Genomic DNA, 23,087 nt, shown 5'->3' with positions numbered 1-23,087 from the left:
GAAGCACTAGCAGGGGGAAGAACAGTATTTATCTGACCTCATTTATTGCATGGTTTCATTTAACAAGGTTCCTTGTGGGGAGCTTTTAAGAATTTCAGCATTAAATCAGGTGACGTTCAGTCTGTCACTGCTTTGGGAAGGTCATAAACTCATCAGGACTCCTAGCTGGGAACATCCTTACCTAAGGCTTTTAGACAACAACAAAAGTAACCAAGCAAGAAATTAGCAGAGGAATCGTTCAGTACGTGTTCTTTATTCCAATTAAAAGTACATTAGAAACAGCACACAGGACCAGCAGCAGCTTTCATGACAATTCAACCCAATACTCTGCTGTCACGAGGTCATTCAGCTGTACTATTAAAGTAGGTGATTGAAACAAGTCTTCCACTCGACACGCAAGCACTCACTCACCTGCCACTTTAAATAGGTTTCCAACAGAATAAAAATAGATACACCCCAGAATACAAAAAGTTTAATTTTAACAGTTGTTTTTTTTTTCACTAAAGCCTTTATACAAATTGATAAAAGGGTGCACAATTTCCTAAAATTTTAGGTACATTTTAAATGAGCCTTTTTTTACTTGGTAAAAGGATCCATGTTCCTGTCTTTGAACAGAATATGATGGCCAAAATTGCAAAGAAAATTCCTAGTTAAATTTACAATTTATACATTTGTTTTGAAGTGATTCCTGCACCGAGTAGCAGGTTGATGGCTGCTCACGCATGTCCCATTTTCCCCAAAAAGAGCTGTGCACCCTAAGTTCTAGTTCAGGAGCCTCCTTCTCCTGGAAACCGGGCTGGGGGAACAACCCGCAGGTTTTCAGCTGTGCGCACGAGAATGGTCCCGACCGAACTGAAAGCCTGAGCACAGGAGTTGCAAATCATTCCTTCTCCGGCAAGGATCACCCTGGGGCGAGGGACCGATGACCTGTTTTGCACTACGAGCACAATGAAAGTGGAGCGCTTCCCGTCTGCAATTTGGCTGAGCAATTTAACTCAAAACTCTGGTACTGAAACATACTGTAACAGCTAAATTTGGTGTTCTAAAAGTATTTTTTTTGGTCAATACAAGCTATCATGATTTTTTTCTTTTTTCTTTTACTCCTATTACTGATCGGTGAAGCCCAGCAGCTCTGTACATCATTCACGCGGAGCTTCACAGCAGCATCTTAGAACTGGCACCACCTGCCTAAAGGTGACCAAACCCCACTCCCAACAGTCATTAGCATTTTATGGAGGTGAGTTTATTCAGAAAATTAATTAGTACAGTTCCCTTCATACTGCCCCTCCCTCCCCACCCAAACCACCTACACCTTGGCGAGGTTAAACGCTTCAGATGAACTTCTAGAGTACATACTTAAGCACTGTCACCACCGCACCGCTTTACGTATAGTGGCCATTCTAACAAATCAAGGACAAATTAAAAGAAAATACTGCCCAGTAAAAGCAACACGGCACCTGTGTTTGCGAGTATGAGCTACTGGAGACATCCTTAGGACAATTTACGTAAGGAAAAGCAGGGCAAATCCATCAGGAAGCCAGAAATGAGTCTTAAAGAGCTCAGGGGAGCGCCAAAGAGAATGACATCCTATTTTGTACAAGTTGAGTATTTAGCCAAAAACCAGCTGCCTTGTTTGGTTTTTTTTTTTGTGTTTTGGTTTTTGGTTTTTTTTTTTTTCTTATGTAAGTCCATTATATATTCGGCTGTTGAATTTTAACTGATTAGGTTAATGCTGAACTTTATTCCAATTAAAAGCAATAAAGCTTTGTTTTTTTAAAATTTGTTTTAGATAATTACATATTGCCCATTTTTTGGCAAGTGTATTTCTTAGAATTCAAAAGATCTTCCCGTTTTAAGGCTAAACCAAGAAATGTTAAAAGCTTCTGTAAACATTTCCTCTTCCTCCCCATAGTTGCACAATTTGAAGTCCAACTGCAATTTTTAAAATGAGGTAATTTTTGTGTACTCATATCTTAAAGAGTCCTTTTCGGGACTAGCTGAGAGGCGTGCCAATCTGAACGCTGATCCAATTGTAGTGGGAGAACTTCCACAGCAGGGTACACACCAGTTCCAGCAGCTGTACTTCAGTTAGTTATCTTCTCAATTTCATCCAAGTCGTCAGTATCCAATTTGTTTATCTTTTTGTCTGGAAAAGATGAGAAATAAGTCAGATTTCGTAACACAGAGCAGAGAAAAAAGGGAAAGCTGCTTTCTTTAGCTGGTCTTGAGGAGTTCAGGTTTATCCATGAAATGTTCAGTCAGCTTTTAAAACTACAACATAAAACTTTTTTCTTTTATCAAAGGCCCATCCGGGTACTCCAATGTTACCCATCTCTGGAACATCCATTTTAAGGACTATCCAGGTAGCCAGCAAACAGACGACTTATTTCTGCTCCTATCATGCATAGCAGTTCACAAGCCTAAGTGACATTACACAAAACACAGCTGATGTGCTCTTCTGTGGTCAGTTTAAGGCTCAATAAGTACCTGCTCAGTATACAGCTAGTCAAAATCCTGCAGAAATGACATCTAATTTTAGGGAAAGAAAAAAGTCTGAGGGTACGTACTGAAATGTTCCTGGATTCTGTTGAGAATATTCATGCTGTGCTTGCTGTCCACCATGTTAATAGCCAGTCCTCGCTTGCCGAAGCGACCTGTACGTCCAATCCGGTGCAGATAAGTCTCATTATCTGGATTTCCATCTTTATCCACAGGAAGGTCAAAATTGATAACAACTGAGACCTGCTCTACATCGATCCCTGATAAAAAGAAAGCATCAGATTACACAACTACATTTAAACCACTTTATAGCAGGAACAGCCTCCTCTGGCCTGACCTGCGTGCAGCTTGGTTGCCATTTCCAGGTTACACAACAGCCGCATTTCCAACAGCTTTCAGAGAGGTGCCATGTGGCTGCCTCCGCATTGAGTGAAGAGTTAAAAGCCAGTCCCAAACTTCGAAATGCATCTTTTCCACAATATCCTTATGGGGTACTTTGAAATAAAAGCTATCTGGCTGTTACACCAGAGAACCCCACTGAAATGGCTAATGGAAAAGCAGTCGGAGATGCTTTAACCAGCACTTAGATATTCTGGAAACTCTCTCCTCCTCTCCAAAGCTGTAAAGGCCTCTTGGTTTTTTCCAAGTACTATGTTGTCTTAACTGTTCTAGGACGTCAAATTGCAACACAAATTCCTACTGGAGTTCAGTACTCTTCACATTTCCGTATTTCGGAACATGTTTATTTTAAACACCGAGGGTCAGCAGTACAAGCCAGGCTTAGCGCCAGCAGCATAAAATTCTCACAGGATGGACTTTTTAATCTCAAGCTGCAGGAAGCCTGCAAGGAATCCTGTGTTTGCCCACAGGCATCTTTATATGCACAGACATGGTCAGCAGCCCAGAAGTCCAGGAATTACTTTAAGGACCCTAATCTCTCCAGACTGGAACACTTGAGGATATGAATTCTGTGAGCCAGCCAGCAGTATCTTATCTTAGGAACTGCGGCTACTGCCCCTCCCTGGCCCAGCTCTGCCGTGCCCTACCTCTGGCACAGACGTTTGTGGTCACCAGCACCTTTTCTTTGCCCTCTCGGAAACGCTCTATCACCGCGGCTCTCTGTTCCACCATCATTTCCCCACTGAGTAATGCCACCTGATGGCCTTCCTTTGAGAGCTCTGCCGCCAGCCAGCCAGCTGTCTTCCGAGTCTGAAACACAAAGTGAGGCCCATCTTTGGGAGGAAGTTTTAATGCTGTAAAGCAGGAACAAACCTCTCTGGGGTCAGCTGGAAGCTCCACGGCTGTTCAGTTTTTGTATCTCAAAAGGAAACAGCTCCTAAGTACTGTGCCCACCCCCTCCCCATTACAAACTGTGCTCCCAGCTCTCAGGTCAGAAATAGGAAAGTGTGCATCCACCATCGCAGGAACCCTTCTTTAGGAAAAGTATGCGTTTTCTTTGTGCTCTGCTCCTCTGCTTTCACTCTATGAGGATTACATATGTACGCTAAAAACTCACAAGCGGTGTCAAGTAAACAAAACTACTCAGCTTGGAAAATGTCAGGGTTTCAGCTGAATGTAGTTGTGAAATCCAATAGAGGCTTTACGCAGTCTTGAATTAAACTGTTTCCAATTATGATGTTTTTTTGAGCTCTGATTACGACTGATATTATTACATCTCGAGACAGCCTAAAAGCAGACTGCTGCAGCAGGCTCCAAATACAGGTTTTATCCTGCCTGAGCTAGCTTTACATGGCTGTTCTGGTGCTGTCAGCACCATTTTTTTCTAAGAGTTATTATGGTGGCTTCCAGGAAAAAAAAAAAAAAAGTCTCAGTATGATTCACAGGGAGACCCCAGAGGTATATCACCAATTACCTGAGAGAAATGGAGTCCCAGGAAAAGCTATGGATCAGCTGTAGAACTACAAGACGTCCCCATTCCTCATTCTGCCCTATTTTCACCCGTTTTCCAACCTCAGGAGTTTGAGTTTTTTCAGTAGTTCTGAGTAATACTTTGTTTTGGAAAACTGTGCATTACTCTGATCTTTGCTTCAGTGGACTTCAAGAGTAAAAATGACCTGGATGGACAAACTGAGGGAGCCAAACAAGCTAGTGCTATCATGGCTATCCAGATTTCCCTCAAAAAGGAAGCCAGAAAGGCCAAAGAAAAGGTCAATTTGTGTTCTCAGTTTCTTTCTGAAAAGCATGCCTGCCCAGGTTTTTAGTACTAGCAGACACTAACAGGGTTGTTGGGACTAACGTTCCCCGAAAGGACTCACATGGCAGAAGATCATGGCCTGGGCAATGGTGATAGCGCCATAGATATTACAGAGAGCCTGGAACTTCTCATCTCTGTTATTGCACAGAACGTAATACTGCTTAATAGTGTCCAGTGTCTCCTCCTCTCGCTTCAGTTTGATAATGTTTGGGTCAGGAACAACTTTTTGAGCAAACTTCCACACAGAATCCTCAAAAGTGGCTGAAAACAGAAGCATCTGGCAGTCCTTGGGGAGCATTCTGCAAGAGAGAGCAAAATGGGCAGGGCTCCCACGCAACACTGTGACCCCCCTGATATCCTAATGGGATTAATGCTACAGGCAAAGCAGAACAATAACCTCAGAACCAGTTATTTCAGTGGCTGGAAAGACTAATGCTAATCTTACCAACACCTGATCGTTCCCTCACGGACCAGTGGCATCCAGACTTGCATTCTTAAAAATGAATAAACCCTGCTCCAGGGACAGGCTTTTTATTCTGTAAGAAAATGAAACTGCTTGTCATGCCCTGACATTCTGCCTCTATTAACCATCTGGATTAGAGCTAAATATATCATTTTAATCTTGTTGCTTTATTGGTGAAGACACCAGTCAAGAATCTAGCCCTGCTGTCCCTACATTACAGAATAGCTATAATTAAAAGAAACAAAAATCACCTCAGGCAACGTACGCCGAGTCCTTACCTCTGAATGCGGATGCTCTGGTCCTGATGGCCCTGGGTTGCTATCATCACGTCAGCCTCATCCAAGACGAACACTTTGATTTTCTTGGGATCTATGAATTTCAGTTTGGAACACCAGTCCAGCACAGTGCCGGGTGTGCCGATTACAATCTGCTCGGAGATCTTCTGACCTCTCTCCACTGCCGAGACAAAAAGGAAGGCTTTTATAAGGTGGCTGCACAGACAGTGAAATGCTCTGCCCCTCTCTGAACCAGCCTATTTCACCATCTGACTGCTCTATTGTTCATTTACTGTATTGCACCTGACAATCATTTTCTCATTTACAGTCTGTTGGTAGCATTTCACCTTACTCACATTTATTGCCTCGGACAGCATATGCAAGTTTCAGCTCTGGATAAAACTTTCCCATCTGTTCAATCACTTTTCCTGTTTGAAGTGCCAGCTCGTATGTTGGGGAAAGGCACAAACACTGGAGGGACAGAAGGATAACGTGTTTGAGATGATCAATGTCCTGGGCAACACTATCACACTTGCTTTTAAAAATCCTTATTATTGAAGTTTTCCTGAAAATGAACATGCAAGCAGCCGAACAGTTTGTGAAAGCCCATCGGTCCTACTTTCTGAAACTAAGGGAATGAGTTGATACAATACAGTCGCCTAGCTAATGGCTTTCTGTGTTCAGTTCTGCTCCTCAAGCTTAAGAGTGCAGATACTCTGCTAGGGAATATATATGGACAGTAGTGACAAGGAACTCAACACCTACAGTTAGAGATAAGAATGGCATTTTTTTAAGGAAGGAATTCTAGCCTTGATAACACTGCTCACCTATCTCATACGGAAATTGGGTTTAAAAAGCCCGTTTCTTGGCATTTCTGCTCTGTTGTCACAGATATCTTCTCTTCCACCCCAAATTCTACTTACTTAACCCCTTCTGCCTGCAGTATTTCTCTGATTTAATTTCTCCCAGAATGATATCCCCCTGATTTAACTCCTCACAGAGCAACGGCATCCTGAGTGATGGAAGGGAGGGACTGAAAGGAACAAGCTGTGAGCAAAATCCACGTCTTTTGTGTTAAAGGCATTTTGATAGATCCCCAAATCACAAGCTCCTGCTAAGCACTTTTACATAAACGGCATCACAGAGGTGAGTTCATCAAGCTATGAATTTATTATCAAAGGTCTCAACAGAAGCCCAGCCTCTTCACTAGGTGGCACTGCACCACCACAAAACACCCCCAAAACAGCCACGTCCCAGAAACTTCACCTGTGGATACTTGTTCCCAGGTTCAACACGACTGAGCATGGCCAGGACAAAGGCAGCTGTCTTGCCAGTACCGGACTGAGATTGTGCGATCAAGTTCTGTGGGCTGCAGAACATACAGCAGATGTGAGCTCAACCAGATGAACCACCCAGACAACGTATTCATGGGGTTGAATGACAAAGAAAATGCGGTGAGTGGCGTTTTAATACCTTTTAGATTTACCACTGCTCTGGACTGGTGCCTAACTTGACCAACTATGCTCCATGGGGCCGAAGTTACTTTCTGCCCTCTACCAACTCTCTCTTTCAGCACCTCTTGATTATGGAGATTTGGAAGGAAAACAGCAATTATCTGTCAGTACTTTTCCATTTTGCACATCTCCCCCTACTGTCTTAATACTTCATACATTTCAGCGCAGGGGCGCGGAGAGGAAAACCAGCCATGCAGGCAACGCAGCATCTCAACTACTCGCACCCACCCAGGATTTCTGGAGCTATGTTCCATAGCAGCCTTATCATTTCTCCCCTATGATGACTAGGAAAATCGGATTGACCTTGGCCAAACATTGCGGCACTGTGTGTTCAGTACCAGCCCTAGGAAAAGGACAAATCCAGGGCTGCTGTCACATAGTTCGTGACCACAGAAACACCATGCCATGGGAACCCTCTCACCACAGCCTGGACAGCTCCCCCATCACCATCCTCCCCTCCAAAGCTCAGTAACAGTACACTAAATCTTTCAAATCCTTCCTGTACTGGAAGGGAGTAGAAAGTATGTGTACATACGGTTCAGCAAGCATCATGGGCAGGGCATTCTCTTGTATCTTAGATGGTCTGTTGAAGCCCATGGCATAGACTCCTTGCAGGAGCTGTGGTTTCCTGAAAACAGATGAGTTTTTATACCGTGACCTATTAAAGTACATTTGGTTTTCATTTTTGTACGAAAAGGCAAGAAAAAACCTTGCAAGTGGACCTAGAGCTGCCCCTTTCTGTGCACCTGCTATAATCGCACCGGTGAAGTGACTATGATCAGTGCCTAGAAGCTACAACAAGTGACAGCAGAAAGTTTGGAAAGGAAGCTTTGCAAAAACCCCTCGATACAGTAAGTCAGCCTCCATGCCTGCCTTTCGCACCTACATGGAAAACCTTGTGTCACAGCTCTAAGGCTAGCACTGGGCTTCTTGTCCTAAAGCAGCTTTTCAGACAATCCCGGGAATCCCAGAGCAGAGAGCATTAATCCTGTCCTTTAGGCCAATCTCTTTTCCTCAGCCATGCCTAATCTCGGCGCCAAAATTATCACTCCTTGAAGACTCAAATACAGGACAAAGCAACCTCAGTACATGAGGAACAGAATGAAGCATAACGTCATGAAGTCATTGCAAGGACTTCAGTAAGTCGTGATGGATTCTGTAATACAAACTGATGTCTTAACACCAGAGTGATACTGGCTTAGTGCACAAAACCACTAAATGACCGATAAGCTTAGTTCACGATGACTACGCCTAGCGATCCATTGTTATAACCCAGCACTCAAACCTAAGTGTGTGGTGATACTGCTGGTCCTCAAATGCTCATCAATTGCTTTTTCTCGAGGGAGCTTTCTAGTCTCAACAGACACTTGTGTAGACAAGGAGATCCAAGAACAACCTAAAATTCAGATTATGGTGCTAGCAAACTCTTTGCTGATGACCTCCAAGTGCTTACTGGAGTGCTGTTAGTGGTGCTCAGAAGTAAGGGCTTTCCTTTCAAAGCAGGCTACAGGTTTCCTGCCCACCGTTTCCTGCTGTTAAGAACTTCCTATTCAGCACAACATGCTTTCTAAAAAATCGTATATTACTTTCAGACGATGTCTGGAACAAAAGCTCTTTGAAAACACAACCTTGTGCTGCTCAGAAGCAAGGACGTACAAAGCCCAACTCTGCAACAGTTGCCAAGGATACACCAAGTCATAACAAAATGAAGACTCAATTAGTCTGGCTGCCCCCATCATTAACTCACTTGGATTGTTTGGCTTTTGAAAGATGGGAATTAGTCTAACAGGCACTACAGGACCTCAGCTTTTCCTGTAGACATTCAACCACTAACATTAACAAAGTGAAACGACATCCTGACATTTCACGATGAGAAGTCTCATCGGCTCCAATTTCCCCACAGAGCTTGCAAAAGAGCAACAAAACTGAGATCACCAATATAACCAACAACAATCCCAGCAGGACAGCCTCTTCAGCACATTAAAAAAATACATAAATCTATTGTGCCTTAAATACAGCTATCATTGCTTGAAAGCTCCACTGGTAAAGGTATTCAATAGGAAAGGTCAGAAAATACTAATGCTAGTAGTCTCTCCAGTACATAAATCCAGTTGGCAGAGAAAAGATAACCTTTTCCCGTTGTGCTATTCACTGCGGCTGCTGGACCTTCACAAATAACTGTCAGAAAACAGGCACAGAAGATGGTTGTGTTCATTACTTCTGCCAACAAAACAAATCTCATGTTTTCCAAACCACTGCCGTGCTGCTGGAACACCTGCTCCAAGCATCCCCGCATTTGCTGGAGAACTGGTGGCCAAACAACAATGCCTCTGACACAGAAAAGGTCTCACTTTGCAATTCATGCAACCCTGGTGACAGTGGCCGTGGAAGGACAGCCTGCCCTCCTCTGTTCACCTCATCCAGCTTACCACACGCCAGCTCCACCATGCATTTGAAGACCAAAAACCATACATTAAAATTCAGAACGGTGTTGCTGCAGCTGGTTATAGAAAGCAATGCTAGCTCTACACAGACTAGGAATTAAAACGAGCTTGTTTCAGATGGAAGCCTTCACAAGGCACTAAGATAAAATAATTCTCCTTGCATTGAAATAAAACAACAAATGATATGCTAATTTATTAATGACAAGTTTGCAGTAACTTGAAACAGAAACCCATGCACTTTTAAGTGGTATCTCCTACGCAGCCAGGGAATCTATCAGGACACGAGGGGAGACTCTAACTACCTGATCAGCTCCAAACTCACATCTGCTCTTGCAGTCTCATCAAAAGTGAGTCGGCGCTGCTCTCTCTGAGTTCAAGAGCAAGGCTTCCTACAACTGAGTGGGCCAAACAATACGCTGAAAAATATAGTCATAAGGGAGCCTGTTTTATATTTCTGTTCCCAGGTTTTAACAGCTCAACACAGAGAAGGCTCCGGCTACCCTTCTAGCAGCTTTGAACCAACAGGCACTTACAGTCGCAGCTCCTCAAAAGACTTCACGGAGTAGAGAGGCGATGTGGGATCCCTCTGCAGCACCTCCACTTGATTTGTTGTGTCAACCAAATTGCTGCGAATTAGCTTGTTCAACAAGGACTGGGCAGCTCTGTCCTCTGTTGAAAAAGGAGGTAGAAAAAAATAAATTGCAGCCTGTTTCAAGTGTCGCTCCGACTGAAATGCTGGCATCGCTGAGCCAGTTAAAAAGGACAAGATGCATCCAAATACTGAAATTCTCTATTACAGAGCAATGTCATAAAAAAGCCCAAATTTCCTGAATGAGACATCTATCAAAATATCCCAGAAATTCACATTTAATATCCAGAAAGACAAACCAAACAAGCACTGTTTTAAGAGGGACCTTAACAGGTACAGAACTCTGTTTATTTAAGGTATTATAGCTTCGCATCTAACTGGAAGGTGGGACAGGGCTAAAAGCCTCTTAAAGCCTCACTATTATCTGACATGTGGGCAGACACCTTTTAGGGTTTTTTTTCTTTTTAAGGAAAGTCTGAGGACAAACAGTACTTTGAAAAGATTCCAGGGCTGAAACGCAGCAAGGGCTGAGGATAAGTGAGATCAAAACAGAAGGTTAAACTGCTGCACTTTGGGGTTTTGCTAAAAAATCTGTTTTCTAAAGCCACCTTCTGGAAGATTTAGAGCCATTACCCACCTCTTAACTGCCATTTCATAAACGCAACATGTTGGTTGCTACAGCAATTCCAGCTCCAGGGTTATCCAACTGCTCCTGTATCCCGTCCTGCCTTTGAGGATACTGCTATCCCCTTATTTCTCTCCACTCTAATCCAGGAGTCTCCCAAGTTACTACAGGACCCAATGGCTTTAAAAGTATTATGGAGGAAGGACATGTCTTACAATTAAGTCCTTGGGGCAGGATACAAGATCATCCATCCTGAGACATAAGGCAGACTTACTTTAAGTATATACAAAATTAATTTCTTTTCAACATTCCTTGCCAAAGTTTTTTTTCAAGAAGGCACTTACCCTTCTCCTCATCCTCAGTCTTCTCTACATTGTCATCTGCCTTGACAACAGCACCTAAATTAAAGCAGACGGTTTTGTGGCAGATGTGAGGCCAGGCAGCCCACACCTGCAGTTTTAGGTTTTGAATATTGTGGGAAAAGCTACAAAACAACCCATTTTCCTGACAAGAGCCCTGCTCTATCGGTGCACAGGAGAAACCCAAGTTACATCTTGCTCTGTACAGCCAAACCAATGTTTATCAACCACACCAACAGATTTTGCCCGCACAGCTCCTTAAATGCAGCAAAACATGATTTTAAAAAGTTAGCCTGGCAAAACAACGTGCAAGCCAGATATTTAGTCTACGCTGCTGTTTAATCTTAGCTTTATGTTTCCCTTTTCTGGAATTTCTTGACTAATCAGGAATTTACTTTGGCAGCAGCGCTCCAAACCCAACAGAAAAACATTACACCCTTTCTAAGACCATTTGGGTGGCTGTAACTCACCATTGGCATCTGGTTTGATTTTTTCCTCCTTCAGGTGTAAACTGCTCAACTACAAGTGAGGAAAAACACAAAATCAGGGTCATTCAAAGCCTACTGTACCTACATTTTACTACTGGCCAGGAAAACCTTTATTTTCATCAAGGCTTCCAGATTTACTGCCAGCTAAAGCTACTGCAGAGGCCCCAGCAAAAACCCGTGCTCAAAGGCAAATGAGATGAAGTTAGCAAGATGAACTTGATTTCAAGAGTTTTAAGACAAATACAGCTCTTTCTAAGCTGTAACAACAACACCACGGAGAAGGGGTTTGTTTTCTGTCCCTGCATCTCTGCTTCCTAATAGCTCTGCTGAGGGCAAATGGGAGAAAATTTACATTCCAGGACAGAAACTTGAGCCAAGCGCAGTCCTGACCGACATAAGCTGCCCGAGGACGAATCCCTCTTGCCGAGGGTTTGTTTTACCACCAGAAATGTGACAGGGAAAGGAGCCCTGAGGGTCCTGCTGCACGTCCAGGGGCTGAGTTAATGCTCTCCATGCTAAAGCGCAGCACTTGAGCGGCTCAGAAAAAAAACCGACAAAAACCCCAACACCTCAAACAAATTTAGATCTTGTCACAAAAAAAAAAAAAAGAGGAAAAGGGATTTATTGGGCCCCTGGAAGAAGACCGCAGGCTTGGTGACCACCTCTGAAGTGGTGCTGCTGACAGGGCTGTGTGTGGATGTAGGATGAAGGGGAAGGACAGGGGCCTCCCTGCCCTTTTGGTACTCAAAAAAAAAAAAAAAAGAAAGGAGATAGAAAAGAAATTTTAAAAAGGAAAAAAAGGGGGTTTTGTTTTCGCTCCTAAAGGAAGACTCCAGGCCCAGGGACGCCCCGAGGCGGTGCTGCCGGCAGGGACCCCCGCGAAGGGGAAGGAGAGGGGCCTCCCTGCCCCTTTGATGAACCAGAAAAGAAAACGAGGAGAAAAGGGGTTTCCGGCGCTGGCTGTTTTCTGTGAGGAGGAGGCGGCAGCGCAGCCCCGGGGGCCCCGCGCCTCAGGGCCGGGCCGGGCCACTGCCAGAGGCGGGGGGGGGGCCCCCGGCCGCCCCCACCCCGCTCCCCACTCACCGACTCGGCCGCCGCCTCCTGCTCGTCCACGGCCAGGGCCCAGGAGTCGGTGGCCATGTCCGGGCCGGGGGGCGCTGGCGCCGGGCTCGCCGTGAGGAGCCGCAATGGCGCCGGGCGCGGGAAGGGCGCCTGCGCCGCCCGCCGAGCACCGCCCCCCCCGACCCCTCAGCGGCCCGGCGGAAACCGCGGCCGCGGCGGCGGCGTTCCGGGAGCGGCCAGTTCCGAGACCCCCCTCATTCCGGGGAATGATACTAAAGCGGGGACAGAAATGGTGTTGGGGGGGGTGTAGGGATGGGTGAGGAGTCGGTGGTCCACCCCGGGCTGGGCTGTGGGGTGCTGGGGGTCAGGCCTGGCCTTGGTGTGGGGCCTGGACCCGGTGTGGTGTGGGGCTGGGGTCAGGGTCTGCCTCACTGTGGGGTGTGGGGTCCGGCCCCCTGTGTGGCGTGGGGCTGGGGTCAGGGCTTGCCGCGCTCTGTGGTGTGGGGCCTGGACACGGTGCGGTGTGGGGCTGGGGTCAGGGCCCTGCCTGGCTGTGGGGTGTGGGGCCCGGCCTCCTGTGTGGCGTGGGAGCGGGGCTTGGGTTTCCCCTGTAATGGATTCCCTTTGGGAGCCGAGGCTGGGGGGAGATCACACGGAGGCTGTGACGCTTGCGAGGGAACCGCAGCGCTCTCCGTCTCTGAAATAGAGATGTAGGTGAAAAACAAGGTTGTAGAATGAGTCACGGAGGTGTAGAAGTGGCAGGAACGTGGAAAAGTCGTTTGTGTCCTGTCTCTCGTTGGCAGGGCAGGAGCTGGCTTAGACCTGGTATCAAACCTCTTCTTTAAATCTCCTGGAATAAAGGTGTGAAAAAGGGGAAGTAGAAAGGAAAGAAATGTGGGAAGAGCCTGCCGGATTTCCTCGCTGGGCTGCTGTTCCCTGTGCAGTGTTTGTGCTTCCTTGAGCCTTGTGTGGAAGGAGCAGCCTTTGAGGAGGGTCTTTGGTTTTTTATTATATGCGGCAGGACTAGTAAAATGGCCAAGCCTGTAGGCATCAGCCAGAAGTTCCCGAGGCGATGGTTACTTCCTTGTCTCAATATTCACCCTCCCTTTTAATGAAGACACAGAGCCACTTTGTTTGTTCCCACAGCCTGAAACTTTCCATCTGAGCCATTATTTCTTTCTGTGTACAAGAAATCTTGTCCACACCTCACGCAGTTCTGCTGATATTGGTGCATTAGCCCAGGCAGGACCAGGCCCTTCACTATTGCTCTTCAAATGCCCATCTGATTTCCCCCCCCCCCCCCCAGCTATAACCTGTGATTATTGAGTATTGTCATCTGATGCTTTCCCCCTGTCCGTCTAATTAAGTTTCCTCTTTGGAGGCAAGAGCCCCGTGTCCCTCTGTATGTCAGGATCCCCCGCCCCCAGCCACACACGTGAACTTTGGGGTCTGGCAGTTTTATTTGTAGAGGTGACATCATGGCTTTTTTCCATGGCAACTCATCACAGCGCCCAGGAGGATGCTGAACACAGGAACTGAACGCGAGGAGATTTTCAATGGGAACAGAGCAGGCAGCTGAAAGCAAGTCTGAGACATTCATTAATTAATTAGGGTAAAAAGAAAAAGGAACATGGGAAGTCCCAGAGACTGATGGGCACTTTAGCTGCAGAAAAAAAGAGGTGCTCGTGCTTCCCAGTGTAATGTTTTCTTGCAGAGACACACACCTCCAGTAAAGAGATGTAATTGGGATTAGCCCCATTTTAGAGATGAGAAAATCGAGGCATAGGAAATGAGGAGAACTGCCTGTGGTTAGGCAGCGTTGGCTGGAGGCAGACCTTGCCAAGCCCTCCTTTCTAATTCTCTACCTTAGCTGCAATAATTTATTGGGATTTTCAAGGCTCTGGGGACTGCCGGTGAGGTGCCATCATGCTGGCGGTCGTGGGTGTTTCTGTGTTGCCTCTTCTGTACATGAAGAAAGACTTTTCTCCATCAGCCTCTGGGACAGGGGTGGGTTCCTAGAGCATATGCTCAGCCACCCGTAAAGGGTCCTTGACTTTCCTGGGCACTCTGCTGTCATATAATTAAATATTTATACTTTTAAACATGAAATAAATATTCAGATTAATTTAACATTAATTAAATGCTTAATTCCCCTCATCAGCGGACTTTGGCTGTGCTAGAACTAGAGATCTCAGGAGGGCAGGTGTTGGCACCGTGGAATTTCATTGGCATTAACTGTGGTCCTTATCCACTAAACACGTCAGAGGCTTCTTGTCCGTACACATACCTGCACAGAGGAGGTGGCAGTCCTTGCTTAGCCCTGCGTTACCCCTCTTTATCATCACCATCTACCAACAGGGTGATTTATTTTTTTTTCCAGAGCATTTCAGGATGAGGAAAACTGCATTTACATACAGAGCAGCGCATGGAGATAAGGAGGAGTGCTCATTGCTCTCCATCTAGCAGGATATTTGGTTTAGGGTTGGGTTTCTTTCTGTTTTTTTTTTTTTTTCATCATGCCCAAACCTCCCAGCCCATTGACGCAGGGTGTTCAGGGTGTGCAAACATAAGGGCGCTGCGCTTGCGTACTCGTGTAACATTGAAGCATGAGTGAGCTGAATAATGAGTGGGACAGAAGCCGGGAAAGCCTGCCCTGTGCTTGGCCACTGAATGCCCTTGAGCTGGTCTCATAACTCACCTGCGCTGGTCCCAGGCATGAAACAGGACTGGAAATACTCCTCTGTGGTGCCTTGATGTTTAGAGATGCTGCCTACCACTGGTTATTATCTGACCCTGGGTGGGTAAGCCACAAGCGAAGAGATGGGACTTCTGGTGAGCTCAAATTCTATTTTTAGCTTGTCCTCCCCCCAAATCCATGTCTCATTTACGCCTGTGCTGCAGCCCATCTGATTTCTCAGCTGCTGCTCCCTGGGAGGAGGTGGCCCTTGCTGACGGTGGGGTTTCCTAGGCATGGTCAATCTGGAGAAGATGAGGAACGAAGGCCGGTCGAAGGCCCCGGTGAGCTGCTTTGGCACGTGGCAGTACATTTGAACATCACGTTGGTGCCCTTGGTGATGCAGCCTCACCCTCAGCACTAAATATTAGTTCCTGCTAAAACAACTCTGTTTCTGTTCTCCCAAGGTCTCACATCTGCCTCAGCCTCCATGTCAGATCCTGCTCTGTTTTATAAATAAATATGCCGCAGCTACCAGATTTGTTGGTATGAATCCCAGGATTTCTCCTGACATATGTTATTTTCTTCATAGGAGCCAAAAGCCATAGTAAGCAAACATTTTAATAGGCACTGGAAAAATGGGACGTGGGCTTCTCCGTGGCTGATTTATTTGTCTAGCAAGAACCATAAATTCTCAAGCTTCAGGGCTTAAGTCAGCCTCTGGGAGTTGGGCTTAGGGAAAAAGCTCTTGACTAGGCATTTGCTTGCAGAGTTTCTTGCCATTTTCCCTAAAGCACGTCCTTCTTGGTGAACACAAGATGGTTCATTAGGGACGCCATACATCTGGTCGCCCCGGTCCTCCTATGATGTGGATGTATGTTTAGAGATGAGGGGGAGGAAGAAAATGCTCTGGGTTCATCTGAATGCAGGTGGAAAGGAAGATTTGGGGGTTATAGGGAGAAGATGTTTTAGCACAGAGCCCAGTGGGTGAGTTTAAGGGCTTGGTCTGCCGGCGGTGGTGGATTTACTGCCAGGGATGGGTCTGCAGTGGGACACTCAAACCAGACAGATTTGTGGGTGAGTCCGCGTCTCTGCATAGGATGAGGTGGGGGGAAAAAACCCTCTGTCCTCCTGCAGATCAGTGCTGCATTGGGGAGCTTTTCCTCTCGAGGGAGACAGTGATATTTTCAATGATAGCGAGCTGCCTCTCAGCAGCAGCGCCGTTATCACTGAATTTAGGTAGCAGCGAGGAAGAGCTTTACCTATCTGCGTGCTCTGACCCAGGCTCGGTGCCCAGCTCTGCTTTGGGACAGTGGCTGAACTCGTGCCTTTCCTGCTGCCTCAGTTTCCCCTTTCATCTACAAGTCGTTTTTCCTGCGTTTAAGTGTAAGCTGCTCAGGGCAGGGACTGTATCGCGCACAAGCACATCCCACTGTAACAGCATCGCTTCCCTTTGCCCGCGGGGAGGGTCCCCTTTAGACCTCCTGTATGCCCCACGGCTGGGGTGCTGCTCGGTGAGGGGCTTTGGGATGTGCCTGGGGAGGAAAGGGTGGATGAGCAGAGAAGAAAACACCAAGGGGAGAAGAGGGGAGATCTGGCCTAGGGCTGCAGAAGACCCAATTTTGCAGGGCTTTAGGATGCTTTCCTTTTTTTTTAAAAAGAGGAGGGGGAGGACAGAAGTGAAAGGCAATGGGAAAAAAGGGGGGCTTTCCCCTCCCAGCAGCTGCTGCGGAAAATCTCACCCTGGGGAGGCAACTTGCGGTGATCGGTAAGATAAGTTCAGATGCCGGCTTGCGTCCCTCTTTCTCAGCCAACTTGCCCATCTCAAGGGCATCTCCTCTGCCCGGGTGGGCTTCGCCCCTTCCTCTGCAGCCCCTGGGAGCAGGAGGGGAGCGAGGGGAGGAGGCGAGGAGAAGCCAGCGGTGTGTGTACAGGGTGATTGTCATGGTTACCTCCCTGACAAAACAAATGGCTCCACTTAATGATGGTCACCCAAACAGCTCCGGAAAGTGTGCGCTCATCAGCTGGCTGTCAGTGGGAAGCAGGGTGCTGGCTCCCGGTGGCGAGAAACCCTCCCCAGCTCCCGGGCAGAGCTTCACCACAGGGGCACATGTTGCTGCAGTCCGTTAGGTAAGCCCCCTTCCCCATCCCAGACCCCCATGGACCACCCCGCAGCCCCAGCATCGCTGCCCGATGGAGAGGGCCCAGGGGAGGGTCCGGAGGGGGGCGAATGCCACAGGTTGCTGAGGTGGCTGTCGTGCAGCGCTCCCCCCACCCCAAGCCCTGGCGCTTGCTCTCTCTCCCTCTCTCCCTCCCTTTTTTTTCTCTCTCTCCTTATCTCCGTCTCTCTGTGTCTTTCAGAGACAAAAGCAGTCTGAAGCCGTGCCTGCTGTCTTCGGGATTTCTTCTGCCCTTCCTGCCCCCCCAAGCCCAGCTGCGGGCAGTTGCAGGGGCTGGCAGGAGTGGGTGAAGTTGCTCCAACCCCCCCATCCCCTTCCTCCTCCTCCTCCTCTTCCTCCTCCTCTCTCTTCTTCCAGGAAAGGTAAGAAAAGCAGCGGCTGCTCTCCAGTTGCTCCTGCACCTTTTTAGCAGGCTGGGCTGTGTGTGCTCTGCAGGGGGGGGGGGGGTGTGTGTGTGTGTGCGGGCTGTTACTTCCCAAGGCTGTGCACAATCTCAGCATAAAGCCGCTCTGTGAAAAGATCCCTGTCATAATATTTCTGCAGGCACAAGCCCACACTTTGCAAGCTGCTGCTTCCCTGCCTTGCCTTTTCCCAGCTGGATGGTGAGCCCCTGAGCATCCCTCCCCTCCCCAAAATTGTACAGACATTAATAGTGACTGTCTTCGTCTCCCTGCAGGCAGGGGACAGGGAAAGCAAAGGAGGCTGGCTGGGGGGGGATGGTGCTGGGGGTGATGGGCTTTTGCTCTCCTGGGCAGCCAGGTGGGATATCCCAGCTGTGGACACGCTGGTTTGGGGGAAGGGAGGACTGACCTTGGCAGGGTGAGGGGAGACTCTGATACCACCGGTAAGGGCCAAAGCACCAAAGACCTGGCTCGCATTTGCCACGCTTGGCTGGGGCAGGGCAGGACAGGGGTGGATGGAGAAGGGCTGTGCTGCTCCTGGGTGCCCTGCGTGTCTCCTTGGCTCTGGATGTATCCCAAGGCTGGCTGCCTGGCAATTTTAGCCCAGCCGAAGGGTGTCTGGGCTAAAACCTCCCTCGCTGGCTCAGCCCAGAGATCTTCCACACACTGGTGCAGCTGTGAGCCCAGCGAGGCAGGGGTTAACTAAACCTGTATCAGAAATGCCGTCTGCACAGGGACGTGATTGACAGCTCTAGAAACAGGACTTGGGACATGAATCGTGGTCCTTGAGACCCAGCTTTGGGGCAAGACTGATGGCCCAAGAGACCTGCCAGGGATATGATTGACAGTCCCTGAAATCTGGCTCTGCTGGGGCTGTCAATCACTTCTCAACCTGGTGCTGCATCACCCTGGTAAGGGGGAGCCCAGTTGCTTTCTCTGGGTGCCCTTCTTGACTGGGTGCTGGCAGGAGCCGTGTGCTCCCCCAACCTTCCCCCAGTCTCCATATCCGAGGCCTCGGGGTGCCCGTTGGGGCAGCACCGGCTGGCTCCCAAAGGGATGTGTGCCTCTGGCCAGAAATCTTTGTCACCGCTTTGGCAGCGGGGGTACCATGTTGTCACCCTTCAGTGGACCTGCAGCAGCTCTGGGGTGAAGCGCAGCGGCTGTTTTGCTGGTTTTCCTGCCAGGTGAGATACCCCATGCTTGCAGTTTGAGGTGAGGGAAGGCTGGAGATGGGAGAATGACTCCTGGAGCTTTTCATGAGAGGTTCCCACAGGTCTGCCATGGTGGATCCACATCTCTTCCCAGAGGTGCTGCTGTTAATCAGCAAAGCCTCTCCCTCCTGCCCTGTGCAGGGGCTCGGACAGGAGAGTGCTGTGTGTGCCATTTCGGACACTGTTTGTTCCTATTGCTTCCTAGAAATGTTTTGGGGGGTTATTCCCAGTCCCCTGGCAAGGTTTGAGCCTCGTGCTTTGGGGGAGAGTGGCTGGAGGGGTCCTGCATGTTTTAGGCGTGACCTGCAGCTGATGCGGGTCAGGTCGGCGAAGTCAGGGATCCCCCAGCAGTGTGCCCATGGCTGCTCCCCGAGCCGTGCTGCCCCTGCAAAACCAGGGGAAATACCAAAGTGTGGCTCTACTCGAGAGCCCCGAAAGTTTGGGCAGTGCAGGGCTTCTCCTTCTTGGTTTTGCAAACAGGTGGGAGTTTGCTTCCCCGTGGCAGTGGCCCAGCAGCTCCCAGGGTTGTGGTGCAACAGGCATCCCGCCACCAGCCAGGGAGGTCCGTCCAGGGCTGTACATCTGTACATCTCTGCAAGGCACACCGGCTGTAATCATCCTGACAAGCCACTGGATGTCAGTGTTGATTGATACAGATGAAGTGGAAGGACTATTTTACACAGCTGCAGAAAAACAGTCACCGTCCTAGCAGTGTGGCTATGACCCAGGTCTGGCTTGGACCTGGAGGTGAGATTTCCAAGGGAACGCATTTGGGGCTGGTAAAAGGTTACAAAAGGGCGGTGCAGCAATTCAGCGGCCCAAAAATGCATCCGTCACAACGTGTGACACCAGGGCTGGACTTCACACGGCCACGTTCTTGTCTTGGGGGGCAAAAGCAGCCGGAGCTGCCTCTGGACATCTGCCCTTCAGACACCAGGGCCAGGTGCGGATGTGCTGCAGGCAGCATGCGTTTTTATCCCAGCTGCCAAGTGCCGGTTTGGTTCTTACTGGCCTGTTGTTGGCTGTGGGTGCCAGGGACCCTGTGGTGGTGGCACTGCTGGGACCCCAGCCTGCTTCTGGGAGTTAGGCCCTGTGCAGAAGCCAGGCTGTGTGCTCAGTTTGTTCTGTTCTTCTATTCAATGCATGAAAATACACCTTAGAAAAGCATTATTCTGCCTCTGTCTTTACTACACATGCTCAAAAGCCAGATTTTTTGAGTGCACATCAGTGCTTAGAGATGCAGATAGGCACCCAGGCAGCTCTGAGCAGCTCTCCAGGCATCGCACCCCCTTTTCAGGCACATAAACACCCTTTCCAACCCAGTCCTTTAAAATCCAGCCCTAAGCCTCACCCGTGTGTTGGGGCAGGCGCCTGCAGCCAGGTGGAGTGGCTGGTGCAAGCTCTGGGCGAGCCTGCGCGTCGCAGTGCCGTCTGCGCTCCAAATCAAAAGCCCTGCGCACTCTGGACGTCATGGGGACTGTCCGCAGACGTCAGTGCAGCATCAGTGCCTTGCCTGTAAATCGTCCACAGAAATTGGCCAAGGGTATAACCTGGAGTGGGGCGAGCACATTACCAGCATCGCTCCCTCCTCCGTGGCCATGAAGAGGAGCAGACTGTCAAGGAAAGAACATTTACAAAGCAAGGGGAAAAAAAAAAAAGGAAAATATGGTAGCATCCTGGTGCGCCAGGTCCTGAGTGTGGCTGGCCAAGGGATGATTTCTGTCCCCAGCTCCAAGCTGCTCCCTGGCTGATGGGATTACGGGTGTGGGGTATTTTAGGTGATGCAGCAAGCTGGCTGAAGGTATTTGCCAATGGTTTCCCCTTCTCTCAGGATGCCAAACGCAGCGTGAGGCCGTGGGTCGGGAGGCATCTGCCCGGGTCTGTGGGATGGCCCCACGCCTGCTGTGTGCAGGAGGCAGGGCACATTTCGTGGCAGTGAGGGGACATGCTGGATGCAGGGATGCCCTGTATGGCAGTGATGCTGGGGGTAATTTTTGGGATGTGGGATCCTGCCAGCTCCCATCCTGAGGGTCCAGCCCCACGACCTGGATGGAGATGGAGTGCAGGTCCTGGAGCAGCAAAGGCAGGATGAGGAGCAGCCGGGGGGGACCAGTAGTGGGCTCCTGGCAGGGCAGAGGAGAGAAATGCCAGCTCTCCTACTGCTTTCCCCCACACCAGCCTCCCCACTCTCCCCTTTCCATGCTGCAGTCACTTGATGGCGTTGGTGACACGATCTGTGCGGAGCAGCCCCTGGGCTGTGCTGGCAGGAGCCTGCTGTCTCCCAGCCCCATCCAAAGGGCTTTCGTGGGGGAAGCACCAGGAAGAGCCCTCCGAGCCCTCCCTGTCCTTGTGGGGCAGTTTTTGCAGCTGGCATAGCAGGCAGGGCTGGTGCAGGGCTCCTCTGAGCCACGCCGGAGCTGCAGGATTGGTGCAACTCTCCTGGCTTGCTTTGTACAGGACGTGGCACGGGGCTCTGCGTCCCACCAGGGGTCCCTTAACACTTGTGCTGGCCTGGGTGATGCAGAAATCCCCGCTGGCAGAGCAGCTCCCATGGGAGGCATGTCCTCAGTCTCCTGTGGGTGCAGAAGTGAAGGACTTGGATTTCAACCGTGGCTCTGCTGTAAGTCTCTGCAACCAAGAGAGCTGCCAGGCTGAAGCCACGCTCCTGGAGCCTGAGTTCACCTCTCTGGCAACCCTGTAATGAATTCCCATTGTGCCTAGCATTTTCCCCGTGTTATTTCTTGCTTGCTTTCTTCCCCAAGGCAAAATAATCCCCCCTCCTTCTTCCCCCGCCCGGTATTTAATCGCTTCCCGATATCTTGATGGCCTCTGCCACATCTCGGCAGCAGGAGGACCTTCATTATCTCTCCCTGTAGCAGGTGAACTCTTGCCAGCTTCTGACTTTACAAGCCCTGTTAGCATGGCTTGGAGCATCTCGGGGTGTGGTGGCCTCCCCTGAGCTCATGGAGGACTCCCGTGCCGGAGCAGCCGAGCTGGACGTGCTCCTGCAACTCCTGACCGCGCAGGGCTGCATCCCCCGACCTCCGTGGGCAGCTCCTGGCGTGAGCAGCCTTTGTGGTGGAAGGAGAGGAGAATTAAATCGGGAACAGCCGAGGCTGTTGGCTGGGATTTGGGAGTGTGCCTTGAGCTTACTGCTCTCCATCACCTTCTCCACTGCTGTTTTATTTGCTCAGGTGCCCTGGCTGCTCTCCCCCATCCCAGCCAGCCCTGCTTGCTCTCCCATTTTCCTCTCTCAATGCCGTTTTCCTGCCCGAGTGCTCGGCGAGCTCGTGGCCTTGATGTCTGCCATTCGCGTCTTCTATGGTATTTGCATATAAAGGTGGTTTTAATAACGCAGGACTGCTAGGAAATGAGAAACCGATGTATTTCACTGCTGCTGGCTCCTCCTGGGCCTTGTAAATCATTGCATAAAGCATTGCAGAGCCAGCGAGGGAGAACTGCTGCCTAGCAACTTCTCCCGATGCCCCAGGGGAGCTGGATGTGGCCCGAGAGCTACCTGAAAGGTCTCCTTTGAAACCCTCCGTCTTGGGGGAGATGAGCTGGAACAGAGGAAAACCTGCTGGGGAAAAGGGTTGAAATGTAATTGGCAGAAGTAGCCACTTTGCATCTGAATGTCTCCCCTAAGCAAAGTGGAGGGATGAGTCAGCCTTTGCAGAAAGGATCTGGAGATGGGAGGCAGCAGAGCCATGCCACCTCCCCCTGAGGACGGGCAAGGGTGTGGGAGGGCAAAGAGGATGCCTGGCTCTGCTTGCCTGCTTTTCCTTCCCACAAGCTAAAGGAAAACTCTCAGGATCATGGTCTTATCCTGGAGAAACTTGTCAGTTTGGAGAATAATGAGAAGCAGGAGGGCCAAAAAAAAGAGGTTAACCCGTTCTGCCCAGATTCAAGCAGTAGGTGGGTGCGGGAGCTGGTAAGATGCGTGATCTACCACAGCCGTGTCGATATCTGGGGCTGCCTGTCCCCAGCCAGGCAGGTTTAATCTGAACCTCCTCCCTTGTGCCGGCAGGGATTTGGGGCAAGTGTTTGCCTTGCATCTTCCCACCAGGGTCTTGTCTCCATCCCTATCT

At 49.3% G+C, this 23,087-nt stretch overlaps 1 protein-coding gene across 2 annotated transcripts; it reads right to left on the bottom strand.

The window, feature by feature from the left end:
• Positions 1-237: 237 nt before the first annotated feature.
• LOC128143970 (ATP-dependent RNA helicase DDX19B) lies at positions 238-12,694 on the bottom strand. 2 transcript variants are annotated; one of them, XM_052792119.1, is made up of 12 exons: positions 12,555-12,694; positions 11,454-11,502; positions 10,969-11,022; positions 9,944-10,079; positions 7,502-7,594; positions 6,719-6,821; positions 5,809-5,923; positions 5,456-5,633; positions 4,776-5,013; positions 3,546-3,708; positions 2,568-2,759; positions 238-2,146 (listed from the first exon to the last, which is right to left on the bottom strand). In XM_052792119.1, the coding sequence occupies exons 1-12, from the start codon at positions 12,609-12,611 to the stop codon at positions 2,085-2,087; spliced, it is 1,440 nt and encodes a 479-aa protein (XP_052648079.1). In that variant the 5' UTR covers positions 12,612-12,694; the 3' UTR covers positions 238-2,084. The 2 variants fall into 2 exon arrangements, with proteins under 2 accessions (XP_052648079.1, XP_052648080.1); XM_052792120.1 differs by lacking the exon at positions 12,555-12,694 and adding an exon at positions 10,637-10,876.
• Positions 12,695-23,087: the final 10,393 nt, after the last annotated feature.

This window comes from Harpia harpyja, chromosome 7 (assembly GCF_026419915.1).
Source record: "Harpia harpyja isolate bHarHar1 chromosome 7, bHarHar1 primary haplotype, whole genome shotgun sequence".
In the NCBI taxonomy this organism is placed as follows: Eukaryota; Metazoa; Chordata; class Aves; order Accipitriformes; family Accipitridae; genus Harpia; species Harpia harpyja.
Note: the sequence above shows the minus strand (reverse complement) of the source record. Positions and strands in the feature narration are given on the sequence as shown.

Excerpts from the sequence above, each read along its gene's own strand:
- LOC128143970 (XM_052792119.1), bottom strand. The coding sequence starts at position 12,611 with ATGGCCACCGACTCCTGGGCCCTGGCCGTGGACGAGCAGGAGGCGGCG. Across the intron at positions 11,503-12,554 it reads AGGAGGCGGCGGCCGAGTCG|TTGAGCAGTTTACACCTGAA; the intron begins GTGAGTGGGGAG and ends CCTCACTTGTAG. Across the intron at positions 2,147-2,567 it reads CAGAATCCAGGAACATTTCA|ACAAAAAGATAAACAAATTG; the intron begins GTACGTACCCTC and ends CATCTTTTCCAG.